Source organism: Antrostomus carolinensis, unplaced genomic scaffold (assembly GCF_000700745.2).
Source record: "Antrostomus carolinensis isolate BGI_N321 unplaced genomic scaffold, ASM70074v2 scaffold10199, whole genome shotgun sequence".
Classification (NCBI taxonomy): domain Eukaryota; kingdom Metazoa; phylum Chordata; class Aves; order Caprimulgiformes; family Caprimulgidae; genus Antrostomus; species Antrostomus carolinensis.
Window position 1 is genome coordinate 17,601 of NW_010336401.1, and position 27,828 is coordinate 45,428.

The 27,828-nt window shown below is 36.7% G+C and overlaps 1 protein-coding gene across 1 annotated transcript; it reads right to left on the reverse strand.

Annotated features, from left to right (window-relative positions):
• Positions 1-18: 18 nt before the first annotated feature.
• On the reverse strand, positions 19-27,633 carry TAX1BP1 (Tax1 binding protein 1). The gene is made up of 14 exons (XM_010174840.2): positions 27,529-27,633; positions 26,655-26,803; positions 26,427-26,517; positions 24,947-25,132; positions 22,189-22,416; positions 20,700-20,846; positions 19,373-19,466; positions 18,063-18,181; positions 16,499-16,624; positions 14,564-14,635; positions 11,478-11,652; positions 10,983-11,131; positions 1,761-1,846; positions 19-1,145 (listed from the first exon to the last, which is right to left on the reverse strand). Exons 1-14 carry the CDS (start codon positions 27,631-27,633, stop codon positions 944-946), a joined length of 1,929 nt encoding a protein of 642 aa, XP_010173142.2. The 3' UTR covers positions 19-943.
• Positions 27,634-27,828: the final 195 nt, after the last annotated feature.

The following is a 27,828-nucleotide window of genomic DNA, read 5'->3' on the forward strand; positions in this document are numbered from 1 at the left end:
GGAAAAAGGACCACTGACTCCGTCAATAATTTTGCTTTTAATGTAACAAGACTACTGTACAACAAGTGGAAAGCAAATTTACTTAATACAGTTAAAGTAAATATAAAATGTTTAGATATACACACATGTTTTTACTTACTGGAAAGAAATACATGAAGTTAAAATGCAGAAGGTTTTAAAAGCCCTAAGCCAAAAGGAACACAATTCACTGTTGTGAAAATATAACAATATTTTCTACTGAATGCAATTGCAACATAATGGCAATGATTTTTTTTAAATAATTACTTTTAGGCATTTAAGCACAGCAGTTTCTTTCAACTCAAAAATACTGCCTTAAGGTATAATATACTTAATTTAACATTATCCCTTAAGGCAAACATTCTGTATTTAAAACTGAAGGATTTGCCATTCCTTTTGTTGCAAGCCTGTAACTCACAGTACATGCACCTACATTTCAGAAATGTACTAGAAAACTATATTTTCGTAGGGTAAGTAATGGAACTTTTCGATTTAACTGTTACTCAAAGAAAAACTACACAAATTTGCTAGGAGAAATATCTCTTTATTACCTTTTTAATCATGCCTCAGTTATCACAGGCAAGAGGAACCCCAGGTCGCATTTTTATGTAGCTGAAGAGCATCAGGAAGCTGGTCTCATTTTTTCTGAGGCTAAGTCATTCCTCCGGCCTTACAAATTCCACTAAGTAGGGAAATAAATAGCTACATACACAACAGAGTGGGGGTTTTGTGGTTTGGTGGGGTTTTTTTAGTATAATGTTAGGTAGAGAGAGAAGATAACCCAATAGCAGCTCACAGCTCCCATTAGAGTATGTTAGCTTTTAATCAGAAGTTTGCACTGTTACAGAAAAGCTGCACTGGTTTCGTTCCATAGGTGGACTACCCAGAGTGGGGGGTTTTTAAGCTACACTGCAAAACAAAGTATTTAATCAAAATTTAATACGTTCTGATCAAAGTGTGTCTGAACGTGCCTCTCAAAGCCTTGCTGGTCATAGTCGGGCGGGAACTGCTCACTGCACATGGGGCACACCTTCCAGTGGCTCTCCACATGCTCCTCAAACTTGCTCTGGTCGTAGTTCGGTGGAAACATCACATCACAAAGAGGGCATTTCTTGTGCACATCAAAACTTCATGAGGAGGCAGAGAAAAAAAGAAACCGTTACTTAATCTGTTATAGTGGAAGAAAATATAGAAGTAGGATCCTGTTGCCACTGAAGTTAAGAGCTTTACTACAAATTTAAGTTTGAGCAGACTGTATCAAAGCAAGTATCACACAATTTAAATGTCTTTGCTGAAAGTAGTTTTACACAGGAATTCCAAAATCACCTGGCATTTTAAAAGCTACATGATTTTGACATAATTCCAGCTCAGCTACCACTGAATACAAATCTACTGACTGCCTTAATGGCCAAGCAGTTTCATGGGAAACCACTCTCCCTGCTCATAAATGCTTGCTCTTAGCAAACATAACACTTTATAAAAGCTCTAAACCGAGGCTCACAATTAGGTTGGAAAGAGAGGGGAAAAAACAAAAGCAATTCATTCATTTACTGACCAGTACACATTCCGTCAAAGTAAGTTGTAACACAAATAGTCTTCCCAACAGTGTATTCCCTGATTGTAACTGTAAACCTGAAAATGCTTAACAGTTTTTAATCTCCATCCCCCACCCTTGGGTAAAAAAATCCAGTTACACAGAAACCTCCCCATGCCATTAACAACCAATAAAAGACAACATTTACCTGGCATCAAAGCAGAAACCTGTTCCACGTTCATGCAAGAGAAGACTGGGAGGATCAGGAGCAGAAGGTACAGTGTTTTCATCATCCTATTTTTAAAAAAAGGAAGTATTTTAAATAATTTTAACTTTAAATAATACCCACTAGAAACAGCTTTTTTTTTTCCTCCTCCATATGCATTTTTGCTGTCAACCATAAACAGAGATGGAATTTACCTTTCATTTTTTAATCTCTGTAGTGTAAGTTTTACTTCAGTGTACAAAAGGGAGACGTGATTAAGGAACATGAAAAGCTACACACAGAGTGCCTGTGGGCCGTGTATCTAGAGCAGAAATCCGTGCCCGTACTGCTAGAGTGCTCCTGCCAACACAGGGACTGAGGTCACCTCACTGCGAGTGCCTGAGCAATAAATCGGAACAGAAGAACCTGTGTTCAGGCGAACACGGGGCATCGCACTACAAACCACCACAGCACGTTACCAAGAGCTAGAGCTCAGAAATAAATTCCAGACAATAGAATGTCAAGTCAGACTTTAAAAAATCCATCCATTTACATTTCAGCAAGGGAAAAAAAGAGACGCTGATTTCGATTCACAGGCTTGCCTCCCAACGGGCAGTTCTGAGTGATCTGCCTGCGCTGCTCTCGCCAGCCAAGCGTGTTCCGCGCTGCCGTCAGGCACCACAGCTCGAGCGCCCTGTCCTGTCCGGCTGCTTCCTGCCCTCAGCCCTGCCAGGGTGCTCTGCCTGCACCGACACTAACAGCACATCCATAGCAGCAGTGGCGCTGATGAGGATCAGTCGCTCTGCTGATGGACAAGCAGGTTTGCTTCAGAGCTTCTCCCGAGTTAGGAAGGCAGGTTGGCCTTGGGAATACGCTGCCCCTTAGAAAGAAACCAGCCTGCACTGGGAAATCCTCAAGCAGAAAAATGAAGAACGCCTACGGTGACTGGATTCTGAGAGTTCCCTTCAGAGCAAGCAGTCAGAGCCCTTCGCTTTGGAGAGGTTTGGGTGGGTTTTTTTATTCTGTGATGACATTATTAGGAATTAAGATTTAAATAAGCACAGTGATGTAAGCAAACACAATTAGGGGAAGAAAAAAAAAGGCACAAAAGGAAAATAAACCACAGGAGAAGGAATAAGAATCAGAACTGTGTGTGTAAACCCATTCTTTGTGCAGTAACAAACTATTATACAGCATCTTGGTTCTATTCTGCAATTACATAACAGCACAAAACCTACTCAAGGTAGGAAAACAAGTAAATTCTGCAAGATTTTTGAAACCCCATCTCCTAAATAATTTTCCTTCTCATCTCAAAGATGCCTCACAGGCAAGAATTATGAATTATTTAGCTGATCTTCAAAACTGGATGTGCAAGGGACTATATATAACGGCATACATACTATTCAAACACAGTTCATTTTTAGGCTAACATGCCTTGTCCTTATGAACAGTTAACGGAAACAGGGCAGGATAGGAAGATCCCCTCAGTATTTTTCTTCTCCTGACAACAGCTGTTTAGTTTCAACCATTTAACGTTTCCATTAAGCAGCTAGTGGGGCTTGCTGTGACAGATGCTGGCAACAGACATATTTTCCTGTCTAACTTCCTTGCTTTGCACCTGCTGTAAAAAGGGCACATGGGTTTTAAAATATTATTTGTTCCTTTTGTCACAAAAGAGATAGGATGTAAGTATTAAAGAAAAACTTTTTGAAGTACTCTTGTGCTACAATGCTACAGCTTATATAGTGCCAAAAACATGACAAATGTGCTGAGTAGCTGACTGTAAGCAGACCAGGACTTATGTGAGAAAATGAACGTGCATCTTCCTTCAAAAAAGTTCCACCACAAACACAGGCCTAATTAAATCCTTAGAAAATACCTCCTTGTAATTCTTTACTGCTTGTCACTCAGTCACATCCCGAACACAGGCTTTTTTGCCACAGCACTTATTAATACTTGGTTACAAATGAGGAGGTAGACAAGGTACTTGTCTGGTGAAAGGGCTCTTCAGCCTCAAATTCCTGAAGTAAGCTTTGCTTAGGACAGATGAGCAGACCCCATGACCAATGCACAGGTTATTCATTATATTAGGGGTTATTAATTTTAGTTGAGTAAGGAGTCAGGATTTACCAGTGCTAAATGTTAACTTGGCATATAAGGGCATTAACCAAAATTTTGTTGCCAACGTGACTCAGATGGGTCTCTCTTCCCGTTCAAAATTATTAACGCATTCCACAAGACTCAACTTGCAGAAAAGGTCTTCACAGACCTGAGAGAAACCACTGGCCTGAATGCCCAACTGTGAGAGAACACACAACTCACTCCTGAACTCATCCATCTTCCACACAAATATTAGAATGGCACAGAAATTTAGATTTCCCTATCAGAAAAGGAAACCTCTCAGTCTTTTTGCACACGTTACACAAAGATTGAAATGTACCGAGTGGCAAATCAAGTATGTCCATGTAACACCTTCTTCAAACAGAAGTGACCTCACCAGCCCCCTCCATCCATTTACAAGAGCTGTGTCAGCAGAAGTAGACAGCTTTAGCATCAGCTTCCTCACATCCCTATTTCTGCTCTACTACCACAGTTCACAGGAAACTGAAGATTTTAACTAGGATCAACAAAATGCAAACTGATTTATACAAAGGTTTTCCATTTTAAAAAATTATTTTAAAAAATCAGCACTGCTTGTCTACCTTATATAAAGCTTTAATAGGTGAATAGGTTGGGTGGGGTTTTTTAGTTTGCTTTGGGTGGGTTTTCCACATTATTTACTCTAGTTATTTGTTCAGTATTTTGCATACACACACCCCTTTAAAAAAAAGAAAAAAAAAAAACCACAAAAAAACCCCCCAACACATTAGGGTAACTGCTCATCACTTGGTAAGATAAAATTGTTTGTATCTTTTGTCCTTCCTTAGAGTTTCTGGCAGGTGTGATACCCTACCACATACAAATGTAATTCCTCCTCATTCCTTTTTAAAAGACTGATTTGAAAACCAGTAGGACGCTTTCCTCTCCAGGGGCACACGTGCACTGTCCTGCATTGCTGCACTGCAGGCACTAGCTTCAACCAAAGGCAAGCACAAGTTATTAACAGCTTAAAAAAATGCTTTTCTGACAGCAAAGTAACGTTTAGTATGTCCTAAGGATACAGCTTCCTCATGACCCAGTTCAATTACCTGTAAAAATCCTAGTGTGGGTTCCCTACAGTAGGTTCTGACCTGTGCATCACGTAAGAATAACGATACTAAACATGCATTGATATCGTGCTCTCAGGATATGGAAAGTCTCTCTCTTCAGTGTACTTCTGCTCTTGGCCAAGTATACAAAGAAGGATCAATTCTTACTCTTTCGTTATGCTTAACCCAGAAAAGAAGGCAAATCTATATTGAGCATACCTCAATTACTGTCTAATTAAAGAATGGTCAAACAGTAACAACGAGAACTTTTCTTAGTCTGAGAGTATTTCACAGATATTGTAATTACAAGTTACACTCAACAGTACACAACCACCAATCACTAAAAATTCTCATGCACTGCCCCGGGGTAACTTGGAACTTCTGGAAAACACAGACAATGTCCCATTGTACTGGACTCTGACAGCTCCATTTCTGTCATTTCAGATGGACAAAACTCCTAAAGCGTACCCTGTAAAAGGAAGAACTGTATGAAGGGAGGACAGATCTTACTCACACTGCCTCACAGTCACTTCGTGCCTGGCTTCTTCCTGCCAGGATAACCAATGAGACCTTCTTCATTCTTACAAATTATGGTACAAACGCTTTTCAACCTGACATTTAAAAACCCATCACTCTCCCATGATAAAACAAAGCATCCCCTGAGGACTGCACAGCTGAAATGAGAAGGCTAGCTGAAGCTGCTTTACAGAGGGTTTGACAATACCTGTTGGGAGGCCAGGTCTCAATGGCTCAGCCTATGCTGTATTTTAAGCACAGGCAGCAGCTTACTCTGAAGACCCCATGGTCAAGTATCCAAGTTATCTGGATGGAAGCCCATACTCTGTATTTTGAGAAAGGGAGAGTTTAATCTGCCCTTCCTGTAGACCCAGAGCCAGCTTCCTTGCACTTCAGACTGATGTCTGGGGACCTGGCTCCACATACTTAGTCCAAGACCTCTACAGCGCTCTGCAGTGATGTAACACAGTTGATACGTGGCCTCAGGTCCTCACGAAAAGCCTGCTATCATGTACCCACAGGCTGGCACTGCAGTTACGCAGCACAACAAATGCCAGGCCTTCTGCGTTCAGAAATTTGGATGTCTAGATTCACAAATTACGAAGGATGCCTTTAATGACATGACATAACTATTAACCACTGGACTGTAACTCTGACTCTTTAAAACTGCCACAATGAGTTCCACAGATTACGTGGATCAAAGATAAATACAGTATTACAATAAAGCATGGTAAAAAGGAGTTTGCTACTAAAAGAAGAAGAAGGGAAAGCCAGAAACAGTCAGAAACAAGTGCAACATGCCTAGTTTTACCAAAATAAACCAATTTGTCTCAAGTAGTAAGTACTGCTTTCATGTTACAATTAAAAGCTCATGTAATTAGTTTGAAGACTGGCAAACAGAAATTGGAAACAAAGCTGTGTGACACTGTACTAAAGCCACAGACTTGAACAACCCCCATCTCTGATTTCTACAGATGATTTTAACACGACAGCGAGTGACGTGACACCTATCTTAAGCTGTAAACAATAGATGAACAGCCACACCACTAACCTCTAGTGCAGGTAATCTGGAAAGAAGAGCACATACATTTTAATTCTCAGATTCAGCTCTGCTGTGTGAGTGAAACCAAGCAAACTCTTTCAGGTCTCTCCACCTCGCTGCAAACAGGCTGGTTGCCCCAGAGCTACCTGGGTATCAGCTGCTCCTTTTATGTCTATCTTGTACAAAAGGCAGTAACTGGCTGCCAAGGTAAGATCATGCTAACGAGGTGTAGTGAGTGGGATTTTGCCAGAAGAAAGGCCATTCTGCATTAATCTAAAAAAATATCCTGACCTGGTTGTCAGTTGCCAAAAGCTACACCTCCCACCCCCCAAATTTACTGTGACTAACAACATTGTTTAGGAGTCTCAGGATAGTTATTCTGGGCTTACTGCCAACAGTAATCAGGACGGCATTTCTAAAACTCACACATTAGTATTAAATACATATATATGTATGTTTTGTTTATGGCCCTCTCCTGTACGTACCTGCTTCTAGAAATTATTTGCTCCAAATTATTACATTTTGGTCCATTATGGAAACATGAGCAAATGGAAAGTTAGTGCTGAGCAGATGACAGCAGGAACTTGTGGCAAGTCAACTATTCTACAGTAAATCACCACTCTGTGTGTGCTCATCTGGCGTGATTAACGCAGACCAGCTTATCCCTCTCAGAAATCACTGTTTAATTGGCCTAAGAGTTCCAAAAGCCAATGCTATGAAGAATTCCAGAAAGTCTTCAAGTCATACAAAACTGATGTTTTTTCACATCAGCCAAATACATGAAGCACCCATTCCCAAGGAAAAAGATTTTGAAAGAAACAAAATCAGAACACAACAGCAACATTAAACAGATTCTGATCTATTTGCAGATGTATCCTTACTTAGTCTACAACTCAGAGTAACTGAAGACAGTAAAGGCAGCACAAGTTTCAGTATAGGTGGATTGTCACCATCTCCTGACCTTATATTGCTACTCAAGATAATGGCCAGTAACCAAATGAAGTATGAAGTAGAAAGGGAAGCCTACTACACTTGGAGTAAAAGCAAATAGCATTCATCTTCAGGAATGAGGAAATTAAATCCAGGTCACACTAGGAGCAAATGCCTCAGCAGAAGGATCATCTCAAGCATAAGCCTGAGAATTTTGTAGCTTACCAGTAGGAAAGACAAAATTACTTCGTAGAGGAATACAAAGATAGCAGCTGTACTCCACGGAACTGAAGATCAAATCATTAGTTGCAGGTATAGAAGCATCCCCACGTAAATAATAAGTGCATAACTTTAGCATGAAAATAATCCTCTTAAAGTGAGTTTAGGGTGCCTGTGATGTCTTCCCTTCTATGCATGGGAATACTACACACCGTAGACCCACCCAGTACTATAAGGCCATGCAAAAATCCTGCCTCACTAGGCCAAATGTTCAAGTAAAAGAATCAAGTTTTACCACAAAAAAGAGAACTAATGAGTCCTGACTTTCCCTGGATTTGTCTTGCATTCCCCCTAACACACCTCTTCCCCACACCATCTCATGTTCTCTTCCTGTTTAGTTGGATTAGTGACCAGTTTAGAGCCATATTCAGGCTGATTAGCCAGCTGCCTGTTAAAACACAAATTTATTAAGGTCTCTCTCTTCTCCCAAGCAATTGTCAAAAAACCTGTAGGAAGTCAGTGTCTAACACCCTTACCACACATCAAACACGGCTGAAGTCAGCAGAAGAAAGCAAAAACAATATCCAGAAAGAAATAAAACATGAGGGCAAGAAGGTAAAATAAAAATCCAAACAAACTAAAAGTTAATTCTGTTTTGAGCAGATACCAGAGTACAGACAAACAGAAAACTGGTACTCCACCTACATCAATTCACAGCACAAATAATGCTGCATGAGTTGTTTCAGTGCTGGAATGGTCCAATGAAGGCAAAGGTTTTAAAACTCAAGGACTACCAACGTGCAGAGTGGAAACTTGTAAATGGACAAATGCACACACACCAGATTCTTTCCCCGGTGCTGAGGAAGACGTTACAGTTGGAAATAGAGTAACTCAACATTTACAATAAAAGAAGGTTAAGGTAATAACAGCTGCAGAGACGTAGTTTGTAGGTTTGAAGCAATTCTACCCAATTCCCTGTCCAGAAAACACTTCTGGGAGAAGCATTCAAGTTTTTTCCACTGTCATCTAGATTGTTTATGAAGTTACTCAACTGCGCAGGAATGTAAGCAGCACCTACAGCAGGTAAGTTTGACTTGCTAGATCCCCTCATAGTTTGCTGACCTATTCCTTAGGCAAGACAAACACCCTTAAGGAAAGGAGGTGCCCTTTCCAACCTTCATTCTGTAGAAGTAAGTCACACGCACGTACACACTTCCCTACTCTCACCTTATAGACTGAAAAAGCCTGTTTTAGTTGTACCTGAAAAGTCTGTGTAGAGCGTGTGGTATACAACCTCTACTTCATTCGCCTACATATCATAATATTGGCCCAGGGTCTCAAAGATGTATCATCTTAAATACATAATGCAGACATGTTCATCATCATAGGCAAACCACCACCAAAACAGTCATTAGGAGGTGGAAGCGAGTTACAACACCCTCAAGTTCTTAAACTAATATAATGTACAGTAACAGGAATGTGGAGAGGAAGATGACAGAAGTCCATACAGAGGTATGGATTTTAAACAAAGCAGCAAGACTACCAATCCTTTTCTTCTGGGAGGGAATCCTTTTCCAACAACAGGCTCTATATCTTACTGGTTTAAAAATACATAGGATTACATCTTAAACAGCTTATTTTACAAACCAGTACAACAAACTAATCTCCTCACATTTATGATTTTATATTGGCTATTTCTTCTGCACAAATGATAGGCTCTCCTTTATAATGAAACACTTACATATATGGAAGTTTTCCTTGGTCATTTATTTAAATATTGCATTAGAACGGTTTTATCTTTGGCATATCTAAGTCTCTCTAGAAAGATTCTTGCAACCACTCATTTCCATGTAAATTTGTACACTACACAGTCTATTTTTGGGAGGAGCAACCAATTGATTCTTATTTGAAAGAAAAAAAGATATAAATTATTTTATTTCAAGGCATCTTTTCTCAAGCTGAACTTTATTTAAGCCTGTTATATTCCATCTCATTACAAAAATCCAAGCTGTGTCAGCAAATGAGCACAAGACTCTAGCACTGTTTCTCTTGGGTTTGCAAGAGGGCAAAGCACATAGATCAGAAAGAACACCCTGCTAATTAAACTGAAGTAGATGACTAAAGAAGAGAAGAGCTTGTCATATGTAATATCTACGTCAAGAATGATCAGATTAAATAGGCAAAATGTGAAGTAAAGGTGGGCAACAGCATTAAGCTCACATTCTAGACCTCAAACAGGCTGCAAAAGTTCTGACAGTTTCTCTAATTATTCACAGTAATGGACATTGGGGGCAAAAGGTAGGAGGGAGAAATACATTTTTCTCCATTACAGGTGCTGAGCACTAGGGCTAAAATCATGCCTGTCTGAACACTGATCAGTTTCTCCAAAGGTTAATAGCAATTAAATGTGGCAAACTAGACTAAATGAGAAACGGGTCATGATACCACTGTACTTGCAAAGAGCACAATACTTTGCAGAAAGGTATTTCTTGTTTAATATTTTTAAAGGTGCAAGAGTACTCAGAATAAGGAAGAGTAATAAGTCTGTTCTTGTTCAAATGAAGACATATAGTCCAAATTATTACAGAAGCCAATTTACTGAAATATTTTTTTATACTGGAATGTGCAAGTGAACTGTATTAAGAAGAAAAGCTAACCAGTTTCCACTTAAAGCATAAAGCCCTAAAAAGAAATCAGTGAGAATGTCACTTTCTCTTTAATCAGCTTCAGACAACAGTTAACTAGCTCTTCCAAATACATGTCTAAGTAAAAAACATTTAAAATGGAAATTAATAAACACAGATTTGCAAAAGATAGAACAAAAGATTAATAAATTAAAATGAAGCATCTAATATGATACGAATTTTCATTCAGCATTTAACTGAAAATACTGGTATCAGAATCCTTTAAATTTTTATTTGTTCTGTTAAAATTTAGTTCCTACATACAAATTATAAAATCAGTAAGACATGGCTACATCTTGAGCCCTCATTCTACCACACAGGAGAGAAAAATCAGAAAGAGTTGAGATTACTTGGATTTTTCTACTTTAGTATTTAAAAAGATTAAGAAGCTACTGTCCTAACACCAGAATAAGCTGTCAGTGACTCAGAAGACTAGGGGAACAAGTATATTATCATCAATTGATGTGCGGAGTTTTCTCTTCAAAGCAAGAATATTAATCTAAAAACCCTGTTAAGGGAAAAGAAAAATCAATTCTGGATTTACATAACAATAAATCAGTCTTATCAGATACTAAAAACCTACGTGCAACCCTTGATTACTCATTAGTAAACATATCAAGGAAAGAAAAATTAATTAAAAACTTGCATTGCTATCCTCAGGATCTTCCAAACCGTCAGGCCGACTAAGATTGCGTGAAGGCTGACTACACACCACATCATCTTCCAGCTCCCAAAAGGAAGTTCTAACAGGTGGTCTTTGGATCTCATCAGGATTAAAAGCGCCATCTGCTCCATCTGAAGAAAAATTAATTAGAACATCTTTGTTCAGAACATTTTATATTTTGAGATTACAGATGTTCTACCTTACATTTAAAAATCAAGACTTAAGCACATTTTTTAAGATAATACAAAACAATAGAAGAGAAATCACCTTTTTCAAAAGGTATTTCTTTAAAACTTTGTTTACCTTATTGATTCTCACCAGTAAAATAAAGGCACTTTATTAAGTTCTCATCAATCAATAAAGGCTCTGTATGCCAGCATAAAGATCACTGGTACTTAACCTGCATTAAATGAGCCACTGCTTTTCAAACAGTGAGGGACAAACTATATTGGGGTGGGGGCAGTGGAATTTACTTACCTCTTCTCTCCTGAATTGCATAAGGGTTTCCATATTGCAATACTGGCAGTCTGCTTGGCACTGCGGGAACTGGTCCATTTTCCTCAGAATACGGGTTGCGAAAATGTAACGTCTGTTGTGAAATCTGTCCTTCCATCACCCTTCCAGCTTGATTTCCTGGTGTCCTGCCAAGTTCCTAAATAATGCAAAGTTTAAAATGTAATTAACCTATGGAGTCCTAGTAAAGTTTGACACTTTCATGAAATAGATTTGTTTTTAAAAATACATCTGCTAAGCTTCCCACTCCATCCTTTCAGCTTGCTCTAGTGCCAGATATACCATACATACCAAAAACAATTTAACTACATGAGAAGTAAAATGTCTCAGTTATTAAAAAGAACAACTCAATGTATTTTTCTTAAAAACAGGTAAATTTCCACCTGTTAGAGTACAAAAAAGAAAAATCAAGTAGCAATAACAACCCTGAAAACAAAACATCACTCAAATGGGAAAAGATTGAGATTATACACTTATTGTTACATACGTACTATCGGGTTTCAGACATACAAGGGTTTGGACTCCAACAGCAAAATGATAAAGTCTGTTTCAAAAAGGAAAAAAGTGGTACCTACAAATGGTAAGGCAGCTTACAGAAAGTTATCTTTTTGAAGCACTGTCCATAAAAACAGTAGTGTTTATTTTCTTTCTGAAAAACCTTCTCATACAGAACAACATAATTTCTGCCTCACACCCTCCAAATAAAATATCCTCCTGTAGATATGATATAACACTATGCTAGCGTTACTTTAGATTTAGAGACTAAATAGCATGTGATTGAAATGGTTAAATGGTTTGGATTACATCTTAAAAGTTCTAGTCAGTGTGTAAAATCTAAATAATTAATGTTTATCCAATACAAAAAAGCAGGAACAATTAATCATCAGTGAAATTAAGATTTTCCTTTTAAAAATCAATTTCTTCTGCAATATGGAAGCAGTTTAGAATAAGAGACAGTGGTATTAACACTTCAATTTTAACATTACATAAGATTAAAACAGAACATAGATCAAAGTGGCTATAAAAGGTGCTGTAAAACAGCCTTAGCCAGAAGTTGGACAGCTAGGGTAGAGACTGAGTAAAAATAAATAAATAAACAAATAAATAAATCAAAGGCTAGATAAGTGTGTAAATAAAACAGAAACCAAGTAATTCTACAGAGTTGAAGAAACAGCAAATGAACATTTTTAGCATACTATATTTGGTGACATTTATAAACAAACACTGATAATGGAGTATAAATTGAAAAGCTGTTTACTATTCTACGCTTAACCTTTTAAATCATGGTTCCAGTCTAGCAAGGCACCAATTCTTCTTTGTAATGCAAATATCTATAAATTTGGTAGACAAAGTTCTAAGCTTTAATAAGCTCTATACATTATTATTACAGTTGTTCTCCTTCTTATGTGTGGTGTTTAGAATTACTCCCTCCAGCTAAACTAGATTCATCAAAACTCAACTTTCATTTTGCTTTCTTTTGAATTAGAAAAATATGAGACAGATCTATTAAAAATTATATCTTTGGTTAAAAAAAAAAATTAAACACCAACTACTTGAGAATCCATAATTTTACAAAACACTTAACTAGCTTAATCTGAAATTAGTTTAATTTCAATTTTTCAGTACACAAATTCCTGTTTTTACTAAGTACCTGTTCACACTGGATTTTTTAAGTAATCTGAGCAATCCTAACTTTTCCACAATATCATACAATACTATCTTAATGTAATAAGACACATTATTATTTCACTTTTCAGTAAAACCTAGCTTTGATTCATTGTCATATAAGACCTCAGAGGTACTTCCAACATTAGAACATTAGTATCAGTATTTCAGAATGTCTGGTTTAACAGCAATGGTAAAGAATTTGATTAGACAGTGAACTCTCGAAAGCAGCAAGTCCATTTTCTACCATCTATTTTAAAAATGAGAGTACTTTTTATCTTTCTTTTCTGATAAAGATATTTGTCCAGTTGTAGTTTACCAAGTCACTACTGTCACATGTCAAGCTGCTCTTATTATTACAAGCAGTCAATAAGAGAACAGCAGGTGTCAAAAGGATTTGGTTGTATGCACACATCATGAAAAACCTGGGGTTTATACTGTTGAAATGTCTACATCTCTAGTTATAGGACAACACTGGATAAGAGCAAAAATAATCCTAGCCAATGATGGAAAAAATAAACTGTCAAGCTAGGTATGTATCATTCATGTCTCACACCAGGACCCCAAAGGAAATAAAGTTTATTAATTATGCTGCCTGTCAGCCAGTAACTCCTGAATGTATTGGGGAGAGAGTCTTGACTCAAATAAATGAAATTCCTGCAACTTTTGTTAACTGATGCTCCCTTAGAGGGCAGAAAGGCTGAGGCATAAGCTCAATAATAATCTTTTCTATTTGGCCAAGCAGCACATGCACTAAACTGTTATCAGCTTCTAGACACAACAGGTCTGAAGCTCTTTCCGTAGGAGATACAGAGGAGTAAAGCAGGAAGGAGGCTGGAAATTCACTGAAAACTTGGTAGAAAAACAGTGATGCTGCTGAGATGAGAAAGGAATGTAGGACAAAAACTGGTAGGAGTTCCTGTGTTCCGTGAACTGCACAGTTAGCTGCAATTTCAGATTATTAATTTACACAGAGTAATCCCTCTCTGCAAACAGAAATAGTTATTTCAGATTCTGGATGGAACATCATTCTAGACAGGAACAAAGAAAATTTTTGACACCATCACATTTTTATTAGACTATATGTAGAAAATATTCTAGAACACTATTACAGAACAATAAATGACAGCATTTGCCAAAACTGACTCATCCTTTGGAAAATGTTATACTATGGTGTATATTATTTTTTAAAAACTACATTAGTATCATTAACAGAAGCTGTAGTTCAAAATGCTAATTCATTTTGGCAAAACATTCAAACATGGAAAAGTATGTTTAAAAAGTAAACAAATTCTCACTGAAAAATAAATTGCAATTCCTCAAGCCAAAGAGCCTCACAAGTGTTAATTTACAAAATTTAACAGGAATCTTGTTATATACAATACCTTCTCACTGCTAAAGAGTTCCAACTGTGATGCCAGTTCCCTTATTCGTCTCTCTTTTTCCGCCAGCTGAACCTATATGAAAAGAAGTTTATGGTCCCTGTATTAGTGAATATTAACCCTGCATGTTATATTGTGAAAACATAAACTTCATTAATTAAGTTCATCTTAACTTCATCATTTTCATATGGAAATTATTTTGTCTGCTGTAGTTACATGCAACATCTAGTACTACTACAAATCAAAAACAACAATTCTCCCAAAGTTTATCTGCTGGATAACAGATGTACATTAGTAGCCTTTTCTTGCCAGTTTTCAGAGAACAGTTGTGGAATGATAAAGTCCTAGGTTAAAAACCAGAAGTGTCATAGTGTCAGCAATACTAATGGCAGGAGGGACACCACTGCCCAGAAAAAGCTGCAGGTTTGCAAGTCTCATCTCACCATTTCTAAAGGAATCCCTTGTCAAGCATTTCAGTGATTTATTTCATTCACTTCTCTCCAGCTCTTATGTGCCACCTCAGAACTGAGAGAATCAAAATCTCCTTTTACCTCAAAGACACTAAATTCATTTCACAAACATCTACCTTGTCTCTCTGTTGGGTGCTCCGGCAGGAGATGCAACTGACACATTATGCAATTCTTCCAGGATTCCTCCTTGCTTCAAAATGATTATTTAAATAATCTTTCTCTACAAAGGGCTATTTTATTTGGGTTTTAGTTACTTTGGAAGCTGCCTCTCCACTTGTATTCCTAGCATATAAACTCAATACTCTGCACAGTTATATATCTTTTTTTTTCCTTTTTTTTTTTTTAATTCTGAAATTCCTTCTCCTAGTTCAGGTCAACAGAGAGAAATCCATCAACTGGGAAGAAAAGCTCATCTTTATTTATTACTCATGCCATGGAGAAGTTAAAAACAAACTTGTTATACATTAGATTATGCATGGCAACCAATCACTGTTAATTAATAAAATTAAATAAATTGGAAAGAGTAATGCATGTTGTAAAATTGAAATTAGAGCTTTGAAAAGTGTCAAAAAAGGACAGCACAGCCTACAGAGTGATGAAGTGATCTGTACAGTAACACAGTATTTTATTTAAAAAAAAGTGTTGTAATTTCTAATGGGAGGGCATTCCTACTAGAACTGATAAAGTCACATTTCAATTTAATCTCTGTTCACCACAATGGGCAAAAATGGGCAGAGAATATTCTATCCTAACAAATACGCTATCACCATTAGACTGAAAACAGCCATGAAAGCTAGTCTTATGGAAATTTGTTGCTCTTATTTTGCCCTTGTTGACCTAAAAAGACACTTCAACATAAGTATTACTATCACATGACCTCAAAGATTAAGGCCCGCATAAGCTAAAGCTGTCCATTATGCTTGAATTTCTGGTGCACGTATTGTACCACTCTACTAAGACTGTAGCTGAGATTCTCCAAATTAAAGTATTTCTCTCCTGATAATTTTAAAAACAATATACCACTCAAGTTGTATCTCATTAATTCAGCTAAAATGCATTAGCTGATACTACTACTACTGTTAATGCAGCATGCAGTATGAAGATTTTGGACAAACACGCCAATCGATACTCCTGTTAGTATTATAGTACGCAACAGGAAATTAGAACACTCTGCCCCTTTTTTTTCCTGTAAAACAAGACCAATGTAATTTAGAGGTTTGTCTAGATCCACAACATTAAAAGACTGATAGCCATTTGGTAACATAATTAGCAGATCTGTCTTACTTTAAAAAATGCATTACGAGACTGTGTTGTTTCTACAAGTGCAAAACATAATTTCTATTTACAGCAAAAGTACATATAGTGGTTTTTCCCCATTAAAACTCTTCATTATTTGAATTAGAAGAAATGAACAACTATGTTAAGAGTAGGATACCATTCACTGTCATAAACAAAATCTGTAACTTACTTTGTACTGATCCTCCATTGCAGCCAGCTGTAATTTTATACCCTCATTGATTTTCACTTGTTCTTTCCATTTCATCTCCAGTTTAGCTAATTCATCAGCATAAACACTGCACTTCATCTTCTCGTCCTAAAGTAGTTTATAACATGCCATTAAATATTTATAATTTTAAGAGTTTTCTCCTCCTGTCCCCAACAATATATAATTGTATACTGACACTGTATAATACCACGCTTTTAGAATGAGAGCATTTACAAATGGCTTTCTCAAGAAATCAAGCCTGACTCAAGACTATGAAGAAGACAGCACCACTGAACAAGGTACAAATCACGTTCAATACATGTATTTTTCTTGCCTGAGTTTTCAACAAGCTGATATTCCTCTTTAGCTTCAAAGTTTCAGGTTTCTTTGTCTCCTAATATTACACTGTAATAATGATCACCCTTTCAAGTGGCTCACTTCAACACAAAGCCTTTCCCTGTGCAACTTTTACAATCTAAAATATCTTTCATCCAGAAGGTCAAGGGCAAAGCTTTCCTCAAGCACCCCTATAGTAGAAAGAGCCAGCCGAAGCTATGTGTTAGGCTCTCCATAGACAGGGTAATGAGCAAAATTACATGACAGTTGTTACATCCTGGAGAGTACATTAAAATAGAATAATGTCATTGTGCTAAATAAGAGAAACAAGATGACAAGCTGAGTTCATGTCAGTTTGTAAATGTATTATGACTCTTTGAGAACAAAACATACTGAAGTAGAGGAAACATCAGAGTTTTTTTATTCTAATCTTAATTCTAACTGTTCTGACTTCATAATGTTGATCAATGTTATTTTTTTTAATCCTCAAAGAACAAGCAAACAAACGAACGGAGACAAGACAACACTCAGAAAGTATTTCTTAAACCATTCTAGAACAGTCAACTTTTCACCAGCATCACTGATGCAATACTCCATGATACATACACCCAAACTGGTTAAATGAAAATCAAATTAGGACTGACAGGTATTAATATTTGAAGAGTATTACTGTTGTGGCTGCAGCACTACTGCTGCCAACTTTGGTCCAGAGAATCATATAAATGCCTTTACGAATGGCTGACAGGCCCAAGCTGGTAGGCAGCACCCACTCAAACATCAAAACACTGTAAAAGCCCAAGATTTGGAGGAGTTATGACACTTGAACAGCCTATCAGATAAACACTGCTATACTTGTTCCAGACATCAGCTGGCTTATAGCAACATGCTGTATCTGATTTATAAAAGTAATTACACTTCAAATACAATGCAAAAAACAAAAATAGTATTCAAAACCTTAAGCATGGAAGTATGTTCATTTGTTTTACCACATTTGGGTTTTCCTGCGGGGCCCCTGTCTGGACTCTCCAACACCACAGGTAATCAAGAGCTGACTTTATAAAAATGTGCTTTCTAATGTTAAGATTTCTACCATAATCATAGTCTATCACACAAACAAGCACGGCAACTCAGCTGGGCAGGCTTTATGGTTTTAAGACTTAGCACCTAAAGCTACTTTCTGTTCAGCTTTCCAAAGCAGCCATTTACTTACTGCCAACATTTGCTTGCATTTCTTATACTTCTCTGTTTTCTCAGCAATTTCTTTATTCATTTCACGTACTTGCTCCTTTACCATGAATTCCGAAACTATGTCAGATGAAAGGGGGCTAACTGCAAACATTGAAAAAAAAAAATAAGAATATTGACTTTTTGTTCCATAAAGTCTGCATAAGAGAGATGACAGGCCAAATTTGACAGTGCATGAAGAACAGAATGCTCCATGTTATCCAAGCAAACAGTTAATCAGAGACAATCAGTATCATGTGGCTAGTGATACATAAGATCAGCAGTCATACTGGCATGTCTGTGTTCACTTCTCTCACACCCTGAAGATTAACATAAATATACACATACATATTACAAAGGCCAATGGAGAAAAGAAAAAAAAACACCAAACAGACAAACACCTCTCCCCTTAGCTCCCCAGAAAGTAAATACCAGAATAAATACGTTACAATATCATGCTAGATATTTTATTCTTTCATAAAGACATTAAATGCCTCAGCAATCTGCTTCATTCCATCACATACTTTAACTGAGCTTGCTGGGATTTTATTTGTTTTAGGAAACACTTGTATTTACTTAAGACCAGAGGAAACTGACAGAAATTACAATCCATAGTCTCTATAGGCAGAAAGAATGTGTGAATTATAAAGTAACACAAACAAAATTAGTCAGCATTTACTGGCATTTATCAGTTTAGATTGAATAATAAACCAGGCTTAGTTTTAACCTATTATATGTATATGTTTTAGAAGATTAGTTTTGTAAAAACTTAATAGTTCCTAAAAATTAAAACCTAGTTAAATATCTTCTAATAAACCACTATTGCCTATAAATCATAAGAATAGCCTATAGACTTGACCTTGCCATCACACAATCTTAACTTTTCAGTGGATTTGATTTTACAGTAGAATGCTACGGTGGATAGTCACTGTAACAGGACTGCAGAATTACCATGCTATTGTACACAATTTGCATATTTGGGGAGCATTTTTTTTTCCCCCCAATGAATTTATTATGGGCTCTGTGTTAACTATCAAGCTGAAATTCAAGTTCAGTTCTACTGACATTAACAAATATCAACTGAATTGCTTTGAAAAGATACACGATGTTATTTATGAACGTTACCACTTGAAAAAAGACACAAGATTTTTGGATGAATTTTCACATTTCTAATCACTGCTTTAACTAAAACAGAACAAATTCACCTACTTTATACTATATATACTATTAGGGACTACTTCACATAGATATCACTCTCAGGCTGGAACAAATAGACAAAATTTAAGCTGTTGATACCTGGAGATGCAGACAACTTTTTGTCTGTAATGATGGCAGTAGTTGTCTCAATGTTAGATGCATCTGTCAGTTTCTGCTGATGCCCTGCAATTTTCTTTGTGAAAAGAAATTTTGGTTTGGTATTTAATTAAATGAAAGGCAAAGCACAAAGTAACATATATCTTGCGCTATCATCTCCTCCATGATTATTAAAGCAGGCGGTAATAATAAATAGGCAAACACATTTAATTCTATTAACACTGAAATTGCCTAAGACTATGATTTTTATAATACTACATTATAAAGTTCTTTTTCCCTAGAAACAGTTATTTCTATGCAAGTTATTAGGAAAATCTCATTTTCTAGAGAATCAGTTACACTTAAATCCATCATCTTAAGTCTAATATTTCATTAGAAAATGGAGTCTGTATTACTAATGAGTGCTGGACTTCAGTGTTAAAGTAGTGAAATTTGATGTTTGTTATCAGATGTACAACATAGCCAAAGATGTGGAAGATTTTTAAGAGTTTTAAGGAAAAGCCACGGGTGTTCTGATATGGCACCTCATTCACCATTGACCTTCTGGATGAGAAGACAACTTTTTAAAGTAATCTGTGGATCAAAGCTGGGTAACTACCCCATTTGTTCTGTGGACAGCAGAAATATGCAAGTCTTGTGAATTAATATTTGTACATCTTGCCATTGCTCATACACTTTTTCCCCACTTAAGCTCCTCACCAACTCAGTCGCTAATTTTCACAATATTCTGAAGAACTATGCTCTCAAATCTGTTTGAAATTTGCCAACAGGTTCAGTTACTAGGTGGCATAAGACTCACATCACCACTGCAAAAGCCTCATTTGTTTATGGAGCAAAGCTTAGAAGAGTGGTAAGAATACAAAATAAGATATGGAATACAGCTATATATTGTGTTGTGAAAACTTCCTCCCCACTTCACTTTGAAATCCTCCTCCAAGTTCTCAATTTCCCCCACTTTTGGGTTTGGGGTTTTTTTTTTGGTGGTAGTGTTACTGAATAGGGGTAGTAATTATGGATTTTTCTCTGTTTCAGTTTCAAAACTTTTCCTTGAACAACGTTAGGCTTATAGGTTCATCCAAACTCTTAGCTTTCCACATATATCAGTTACTATAAATTCTACACTTGGTTTTGTCAACTATCTAAAAAGAATCATAGAAGTAATTTAGCTTTATGGAAGAAAATGATAAATTAAAAAGCTATTGTTTACTGCATATTAATCCTTTTTAAAAGCAATTATTTTTGCAGAAGGAAATTAAATAGTTGCTGAAAAGTTACAAAAAGCAAGTGCAATTTCTCCCATTCTACTCACTGCCTGTTCTGTAAACTTGTTTACTTGTTTTTGAAGTTTTTGACATTCTTTGAATTTTTCCTTGTAGTGATCAGCAGCCATTTGCAGACGAAGCTTCAGATCTTCAACTTCTCTGCGTAGTTCCTGCTCTGCTGTGTTTGAAGTTTCCTTAAAAAAAAAAAAAAAAAAGCATTAAAAAAAAAAAAAAATCAGAAATTGTCCTCCCTTTTGCTCAAATACCACTGTTTCCCCAAAAGTCTTTTTTTTTTTCAGCTGAAGAAAGCATAATGCTCTATGTAAGCACAGATGTAGTTCCTGTTTCCTTTGTGGGAAGGAAAGGATAGAGGAGTACAGCACAGACAGCAGCACAGACAGATCTGTGCTGAACTTCATTCCAAGCAGGACACACTGAGGGAGTAAATTGGCACTGGAATAATACCAGAGGTAGGTAAAGAAGATTCTTATTCTATGGGCTGATTAATGTATACCAAACACCTGAACATACACCAAAAGTCTGAACACCATCCTACAGACAAGCACAGTCACGTGGTAAAGACGGACAGATCACACCTGTGTTCCATCACACTCGCTACATTCCTGCTGGAAGTGCTTAAGTCGAGCTGTAACAGGGATGCATAAGCTAAGCAAACCACATTTACCAACTGGATATATGCCGTATTCAGATACTTTCTGGTAATCTGAGTGATTCAGGTGATCTGCTACTTCTTTCAGGAAGACATGGTATATAACTTGCAAATTCTTAGAGAAAACATGTAATTCTTGGAAATTTTAGGTTTAACAGTTCTTTTGAGAGTTGTACTATTCACTTTGCATTTACTACTCTATTTTTATTACTGTTCAGCAAAATATATTTTTTCAAACTGCTACATCATTACAGTAAACCTAGTAGCAAATTAATCCAATACAGCTGCAGTCATGAAAGATCCAGTATAAAGCTCACTTAAGTCAGAATGATGAAACTTGTATTAGCTCACTAGATTTTTATCCAAGATTAAAAAAAGTCAAGACAGTTTCCACTACATTAATATTTTTATACTTAGAAGTACCAAAGCAAGTTAACTTTGACCACAAATATTGTCAGGACTCAAGAACCAAGAAAGAATCCATCAATGAGGAAAGAACATTATTAAAAAAAAAAATCTATTCATTTTCTTACCTGAATTATTTTTAATACTACTGTGGCTCACATAAAAGAATTAAGAAAGGGAGAGGATTCAAAATAATATAGATGAATATTGTATTACTTTGTGAAAATAAACTTGGGGTGGAGAGGAGTTGCTGTAAGTAGTAGCAGAAATCTTCCTACTAGCCTTCCAAATAAGCTAACAGGCACTAGATTTAAGCTAGTATATTGACTGCCAGAAGATAACTTTACAATAATTTGCATTAATCATCTAGAAACATATTTTATTCCCCAACTTTAGTAAAGCTACCTCTGACAGATTTCAGAAATACAGATAAACTTCAGTAATAAATAGCGACAATTTACCTGTTCATTTTTCAAAACCGTGATTTTTTTAAGCTCAGCTAAAGCATCAGCAAGCTGCTTTTTCAATTTCTCATTTTCCAGACGTGCACTGTGAAGATCTGCCATCGTCTTATCTCGCACATTTACTGCATCGCTCAGCTCTTTTGACATTAGGACAGCTTCTTGTTTTCTAGCCTGAATCTGATCTTCAGCTTTCCGAAGCTGTTCTTTTAAAATACTTGCATCCTCCTGGGAAAGAGGAGAGAGGGAAGAGAATCCACCACTTTTTAATTGAAATCTTCAATAAAGGTTGGTATAGGGATTAGAAACATTTGAAAGAAAAAAGTAAAGTTTTCCTGGTGGCTTTAGGAAAACCACTAAATCAAAAAGTTAGTACACAAGTACTAACTACAAGTTTTCCCATTTGCCTTCTTTGCTAACAATGGTGTGCTAACATAGTATTCTGTGACACAAAGGCCAATTTAAATAATATTTTTTAATCTATATTGGATTTTTGTTGTATTTTCAGCTTTCATTTTAAACATATGCCAAAAAAAGTCTTTGTTTTCCAGAACATCTTTATTCTTATCACCACAGAATGGTGATAAGAATGGGCACAAACCACCCAGTTTCAAAACCGAAGTTCATCCCACAGGTAACAAGAGAGTAAGAGGTCTTACGATGCCTACAGCTGGTTGATGTAAGACACTAAAGCAGCTTTGGGATGTTTTTCCCACAGCTCCATTTCCCAAGATCTTGCACAACAAGCTTTTCAGAAGGAACTGAGAACAAAAAGTAACGAAAAGCAAGCTACAGCATGCTGCACTAAGACTCTCAGCGCTGCTGCAGTTGCATAGGGCAGCCCAAAGGCCAAACAACCAAGCCACACTACTGGCCTCTAACTCCTCAGAAAAGCCCAGGATCACACACATCCTGCACCCCCTCCAAAAAAAGAAAAGAAAAAAACCCTATTATAAGCTACTCATACTTGCAGCCTCTAGGCTTTCTGAAGGCATAATCATCTCATATTCTTGAGTCTAGACATAAATTCAGGTATCTATTGTTCAGTGGTAGGACAAGGGGCAATGGGTGTAAGCTGGAACACAGGAGGTTCTGCTTAAACTTCAGAAGAAACTTCTTTACTGTGAGGGTGCCAGAGCACTGGAACAGGCTGCCCAGGGAGGTTGTGGAGTCTCCTTCTCTGGAGACATTCAAGACCCGCCTGGACACCTTCCTGTGTGATCTCATTTAGGTTCCTGCTCCAGCAGGAGGATTGGACTAGATGATCTTTAGAGGTCCCTTCCAATCCCTAACATTCTGTGATTATTTGTTAATTTTTCAATAAACACTTAGCATAGCAAGTCCAGAGGAATACTACTGTATTTTGTAACCATTTATGAAGATGGGCAGACCAGGAAATGCCCTAAAGTCCTGTCCCTTAGCTATTTTTACAGCACATGAGCATCAGTTACATATTTCAGCAAATATTCGCAATTTCCCAGTATAACACAAAGACGTTAATGATCTCACCAGAAACGTCACAAGCACTTCAAGATTAATAAATGACATAAATGTTTGGTTGCTTCAGTATTGGCACACACACATCCCCTACATGTTTTTACTTCTAAATAAAATACAGTAGTAGTTTAACACATTCAGAAACACAATTACAGAGCAGTCAAACACTAAAACAAGATAGGCTGTAACTTAAAGCAAGATAGAATGTTCTTATTGTTCTCTTGCTATTTCCATTGTCAACAGTACTACTTTTCCTCTTAAATTTTACATTAATAACTCACATTAATAAAATTTCTCTTCTTTCAAGATCTAGATTGCTTTTTCCGTGAGAAGACTGGCAAGATACACAAGATAAAGTCACCTGCATAATCTGACTTTTCCCTGCTGGCCTCAGAGGCTGTGTCTAAACTACCTCTCTAACTTGGATCAAGAGCAAAACTCCCAGTGAGTTCCACTATTGCCTATCACACTGAAGATCACAGGACAGAACAGTCTCAGGGCACAGAAACTGCATTCCTTTTGGATGAAACAAAACAAGAAGATGTCAATCAGGAACAAACACCTAATGAGTATTCTATCCCTAGCACCACACTCAAACTATTCTGAAGTAACCCCAAGTGGACCACAGACAGCACAGATACCAGTTTTTCAGCAACTTCACTCTCCTACTATACCACGCTGCTTGCTAACCACAATGCTACCACATGGCACAGCAAAAATCATCTCTTCCTTTGAAGTCCTGCTGGCACTCTTATTGCTGAGTTATCAGTCAATTTAGTCCATTTATATGGTATCTTATTTTTTCTCAGGTTTTACATCATTGTACCTTGACAGTACATTCACCTAAGTCCTTCAGTGCATCTTTCAAAGTCTCCTCTCCTCATCCTTCTGCACTCTCAACATGTCTACATTCCTAACGTTTCTCTTCCTCAATCTCTTTCCTTTTTCATCAAGTTAAAGGCAACTCAAAGGAGTGCGCCACTTTTACTGGTGCACTTTTACTGAACTCACAAATTACTTTTTCACACATAGTTTATCTCACAGTTCATCATGTGAGACACCTCAACAAGCTCAGAATGTGCACAACTAAAACCAAAGTCACTCTTTTGCTCATTTTTGGCATCTACTGAGACCACTACAATCCTCTTGCCTCTCAGCTATGCCCTGCTGACATCTTTAGCTTCTTCCTTTCTCCTGTCAAACACATACAGCCTCAGATATGTTTATTTTAAACCAGGCCAATTATATTTGTAATGCTTACCTTGTCTGATGAGGAGAGCAAAAAAGCTTTCTTCATATTTTCATTTTCAGCTATAAATAGCTGTAATCTGCCAACCTCCTCTTTATAATACGATATCATGTTTTCTTTGTTTGCATCCAAATTCTTAAACGTCTGGATTTCTTTTACTAGTTTGGTGTTTTCTATTTCTGTATTCTTCAAGTGTATCTGTAATGATGCTAAAAAATGTCAAACTCTTCTTCCACGTTATGAAAACTACTGTTCACCTGTCCATTTAAGCGTGCACTGAATTCTAACTCATCTCTGAGACACATTAGAACAGGTAAAGAGAAAAATTAAACATTTGATAATATCACTGCCCTCCAGCACAAATTTTCTGGCTGGAATTCCTTCAGCTTGACCATCTAACAACAGCTGCATTCTACACCTAGAAGTTACATTCCTGATTTCTGTCCACATCAAATTAAACTATTCAGAATTCACACCTCTCTTCACAAATTCTGGACAACTAAGGACAAGTGAAAAAGAAATGACCTGAAGAAAACTAAAGAGAACTTGGATTTCTAGTAGTATACCTACTTGCAATCATCTAAGCAAACAGGACTACATCAGCAATATTAATTTCCAAAGACAGCAAACTACTTTAACAACTCTAGAGCTGATTTTAAGATATTGTCAAGTCTATCACATTGTACCTAATAAAAGATAACTGTTGCACTCAACACTGAGTGTTGGACACTCAAAGATTAGAAGATTTGTGTTGCTTATTTACAAAGGGATTCTATGCTTGTGAAAGATGTACTGAGATTTTATGACTTTTGGTGCGTATCTAATACTGTCTCCCACATAAAGACATTTTCCTATGAACAGAAATAATATTTAAAGACACTTGATTTGTTTTATACAACCTAAGGATTTCATTATTTTAAAATATAAGACTTTTTTTGCCTTTTGGAGGGGGGCACTATATTTTGTTTTATTTTACATATGGGTGTCTGTCAATACCAGCAAAAGAAATCAGCTATGCTAGTAAAAATCAATGCAATATAGATCCTACTAAAGCTTCTCAGAGCTATGCACAAGACTCAGGAATAAGGATCTAGAAAACACAGCCTGGAGAGAGAATTTCGAAGAGTAAAAACTAATTTACTTATGAAAAAGTGTGTTAAGAAAAACAGTTACTGCATGATGCACTATATAACTAAAGAACTTCCTCACTAGCATCTATTATTTTTTGTTATTATGCCTGCATTTTAACAAACTGGTGATTCATTCTCCTTCTTAGAGACCTTTTTATATCACAGGATGAATTCAGATGCTATTTTTCTCATTAATTTTTATACGAGAACAGCTATAATGGTCTTAAAAATATGTTCAAAGAAGTTACCCATTTCCTTTTTTCCTTAACAATTTCAATTTATCAGACTTCTCCATAAAACATTATTACCTTTATCTCAAATCACTTCATTTTAGTGTATACAGGTACAATGAATAAAGTTACCTTATAAAGTTCTTTTTCATCCTTTTCTGTCTTTAACACACATTCAAGTTGCTCCTTCTCAAGCATCACTTTCTTCAGTTTGTCCTTCAGACTAAGACATTGACAAATTAATAGTACAGAACTATTAACACAGAAAATCAATGCATACAGTAAAATTGCTAGTTAAAAGAAACATCTATGGAAAGAAACAGTAAAATAAGGAAGGTAAGGAACAAAACTACTAAATACCTGTCTAACTCAGTTTCTTTTGCAATGGCTTTTTGAGTAACAGTCATGATATCTTCTTCAAGCTGGAGAACTTTTGAAGCAGCCTCATCATGCTTCTTCTTCAAATCATCAGTTTCAGTTTTAAGAGCTTCTGATGCTTGAATATTATTCTTTTAAAAAATTGCAAATAGAAGTCATTTAAGATTGCATGTCTTTAGGACTACAACATGCTATTTGAATTAATGCTGAAATACAGTCATTAGATTTCTTCTCTTCCTTAAATTGTAAGAAAAGTCCATTTCAAGTATATATAAATATATATATAAAATATGTAAAAAATATATTACACTTGCTATGCACAGTTAATATACTAATAAGGAGTCAATAAGGAGTTTGTTTTGGCACAAGCCTTCAGTTACACAGAGACTTCCAAAGACTTCATAGTACAGGCCAAACAAACCTATATTTCATACCTTTTGCCCATCTCTGTTCTGTAAACTAACCATTGACTGCCTAGCTTAGGAAACATAAAAACTTCTATTTTTCTTTGTACTTTCTTTTACTTGAAAAGAAGGAGAGCTTACATTTGACGAGGCAGTTACACCACTTAAGCAAGTCACAGTAAAGACAAATGCAAGCAAAAGGAGAAAAAAAAATGGAAGAACCCCTGATGAAGGGGGGTGAATATAACTACGCTATATTTTTCTAGCTAGAACATGTGGAAGGTCTCACAAAGCCCATGGAAACTCACGAAACAATTGCAGGATTTATGTCTTGGATATTGGAAGCTGAGACAAAGGATGCTAACAACACCCAAAACAGATTCCTTTGTCAGAAAACTGACAGACGCAGGATGTGAAGCCACTTTTAAATACCATATTTGCCATACAATTACAGTAATGTCCACACCATTATATGGCAGTGGACAGCTAAACATCATCATCACTACAGCAAAATGGTCATTTAAGGTCAAATCATCTCGAATAACCCAGAAAAACATTATTTTCAATATAATATTTTCTGAAGAAAATAGATTAGTAACAGTTAATATGCTGCTATTATCCTGGGGGTGTTGATTCATAGCTGGCTGAATATGAGCCAGCAGTGAGCCCAGGTGGCCAAGAAGGCCAACAGCATCCTGGCCTGTATCAGTAATAGCGTGGCCAGTAGGACCAGGGAAGTTATCTTACCCCTG

Bases quoted from the DNA above. Each gene is read 5' to 3' on its own strand.
- TAX1BP1 (XM_010174840.2), bottom strand. From the start codon at position 27,633: ATGTTTTTCTGGGTTATTCGAGATGATTTGACCTTAAATGACCATTTT. The intron at 26,804-27,528 runs GTAATTGTATGG...ATTTTTTAAAAG, and splicing joins ATAATGGTGTGGACATTACT to AATAATATTCAAGCATCAGA. The intron at 26,518-26,654 runs GTATTTAGTAGT...TCAATGTCTTAG, and splicing joins AAAGAAACTGAGTTAGACAG to TCTGAAGGACAAACTGAAGA.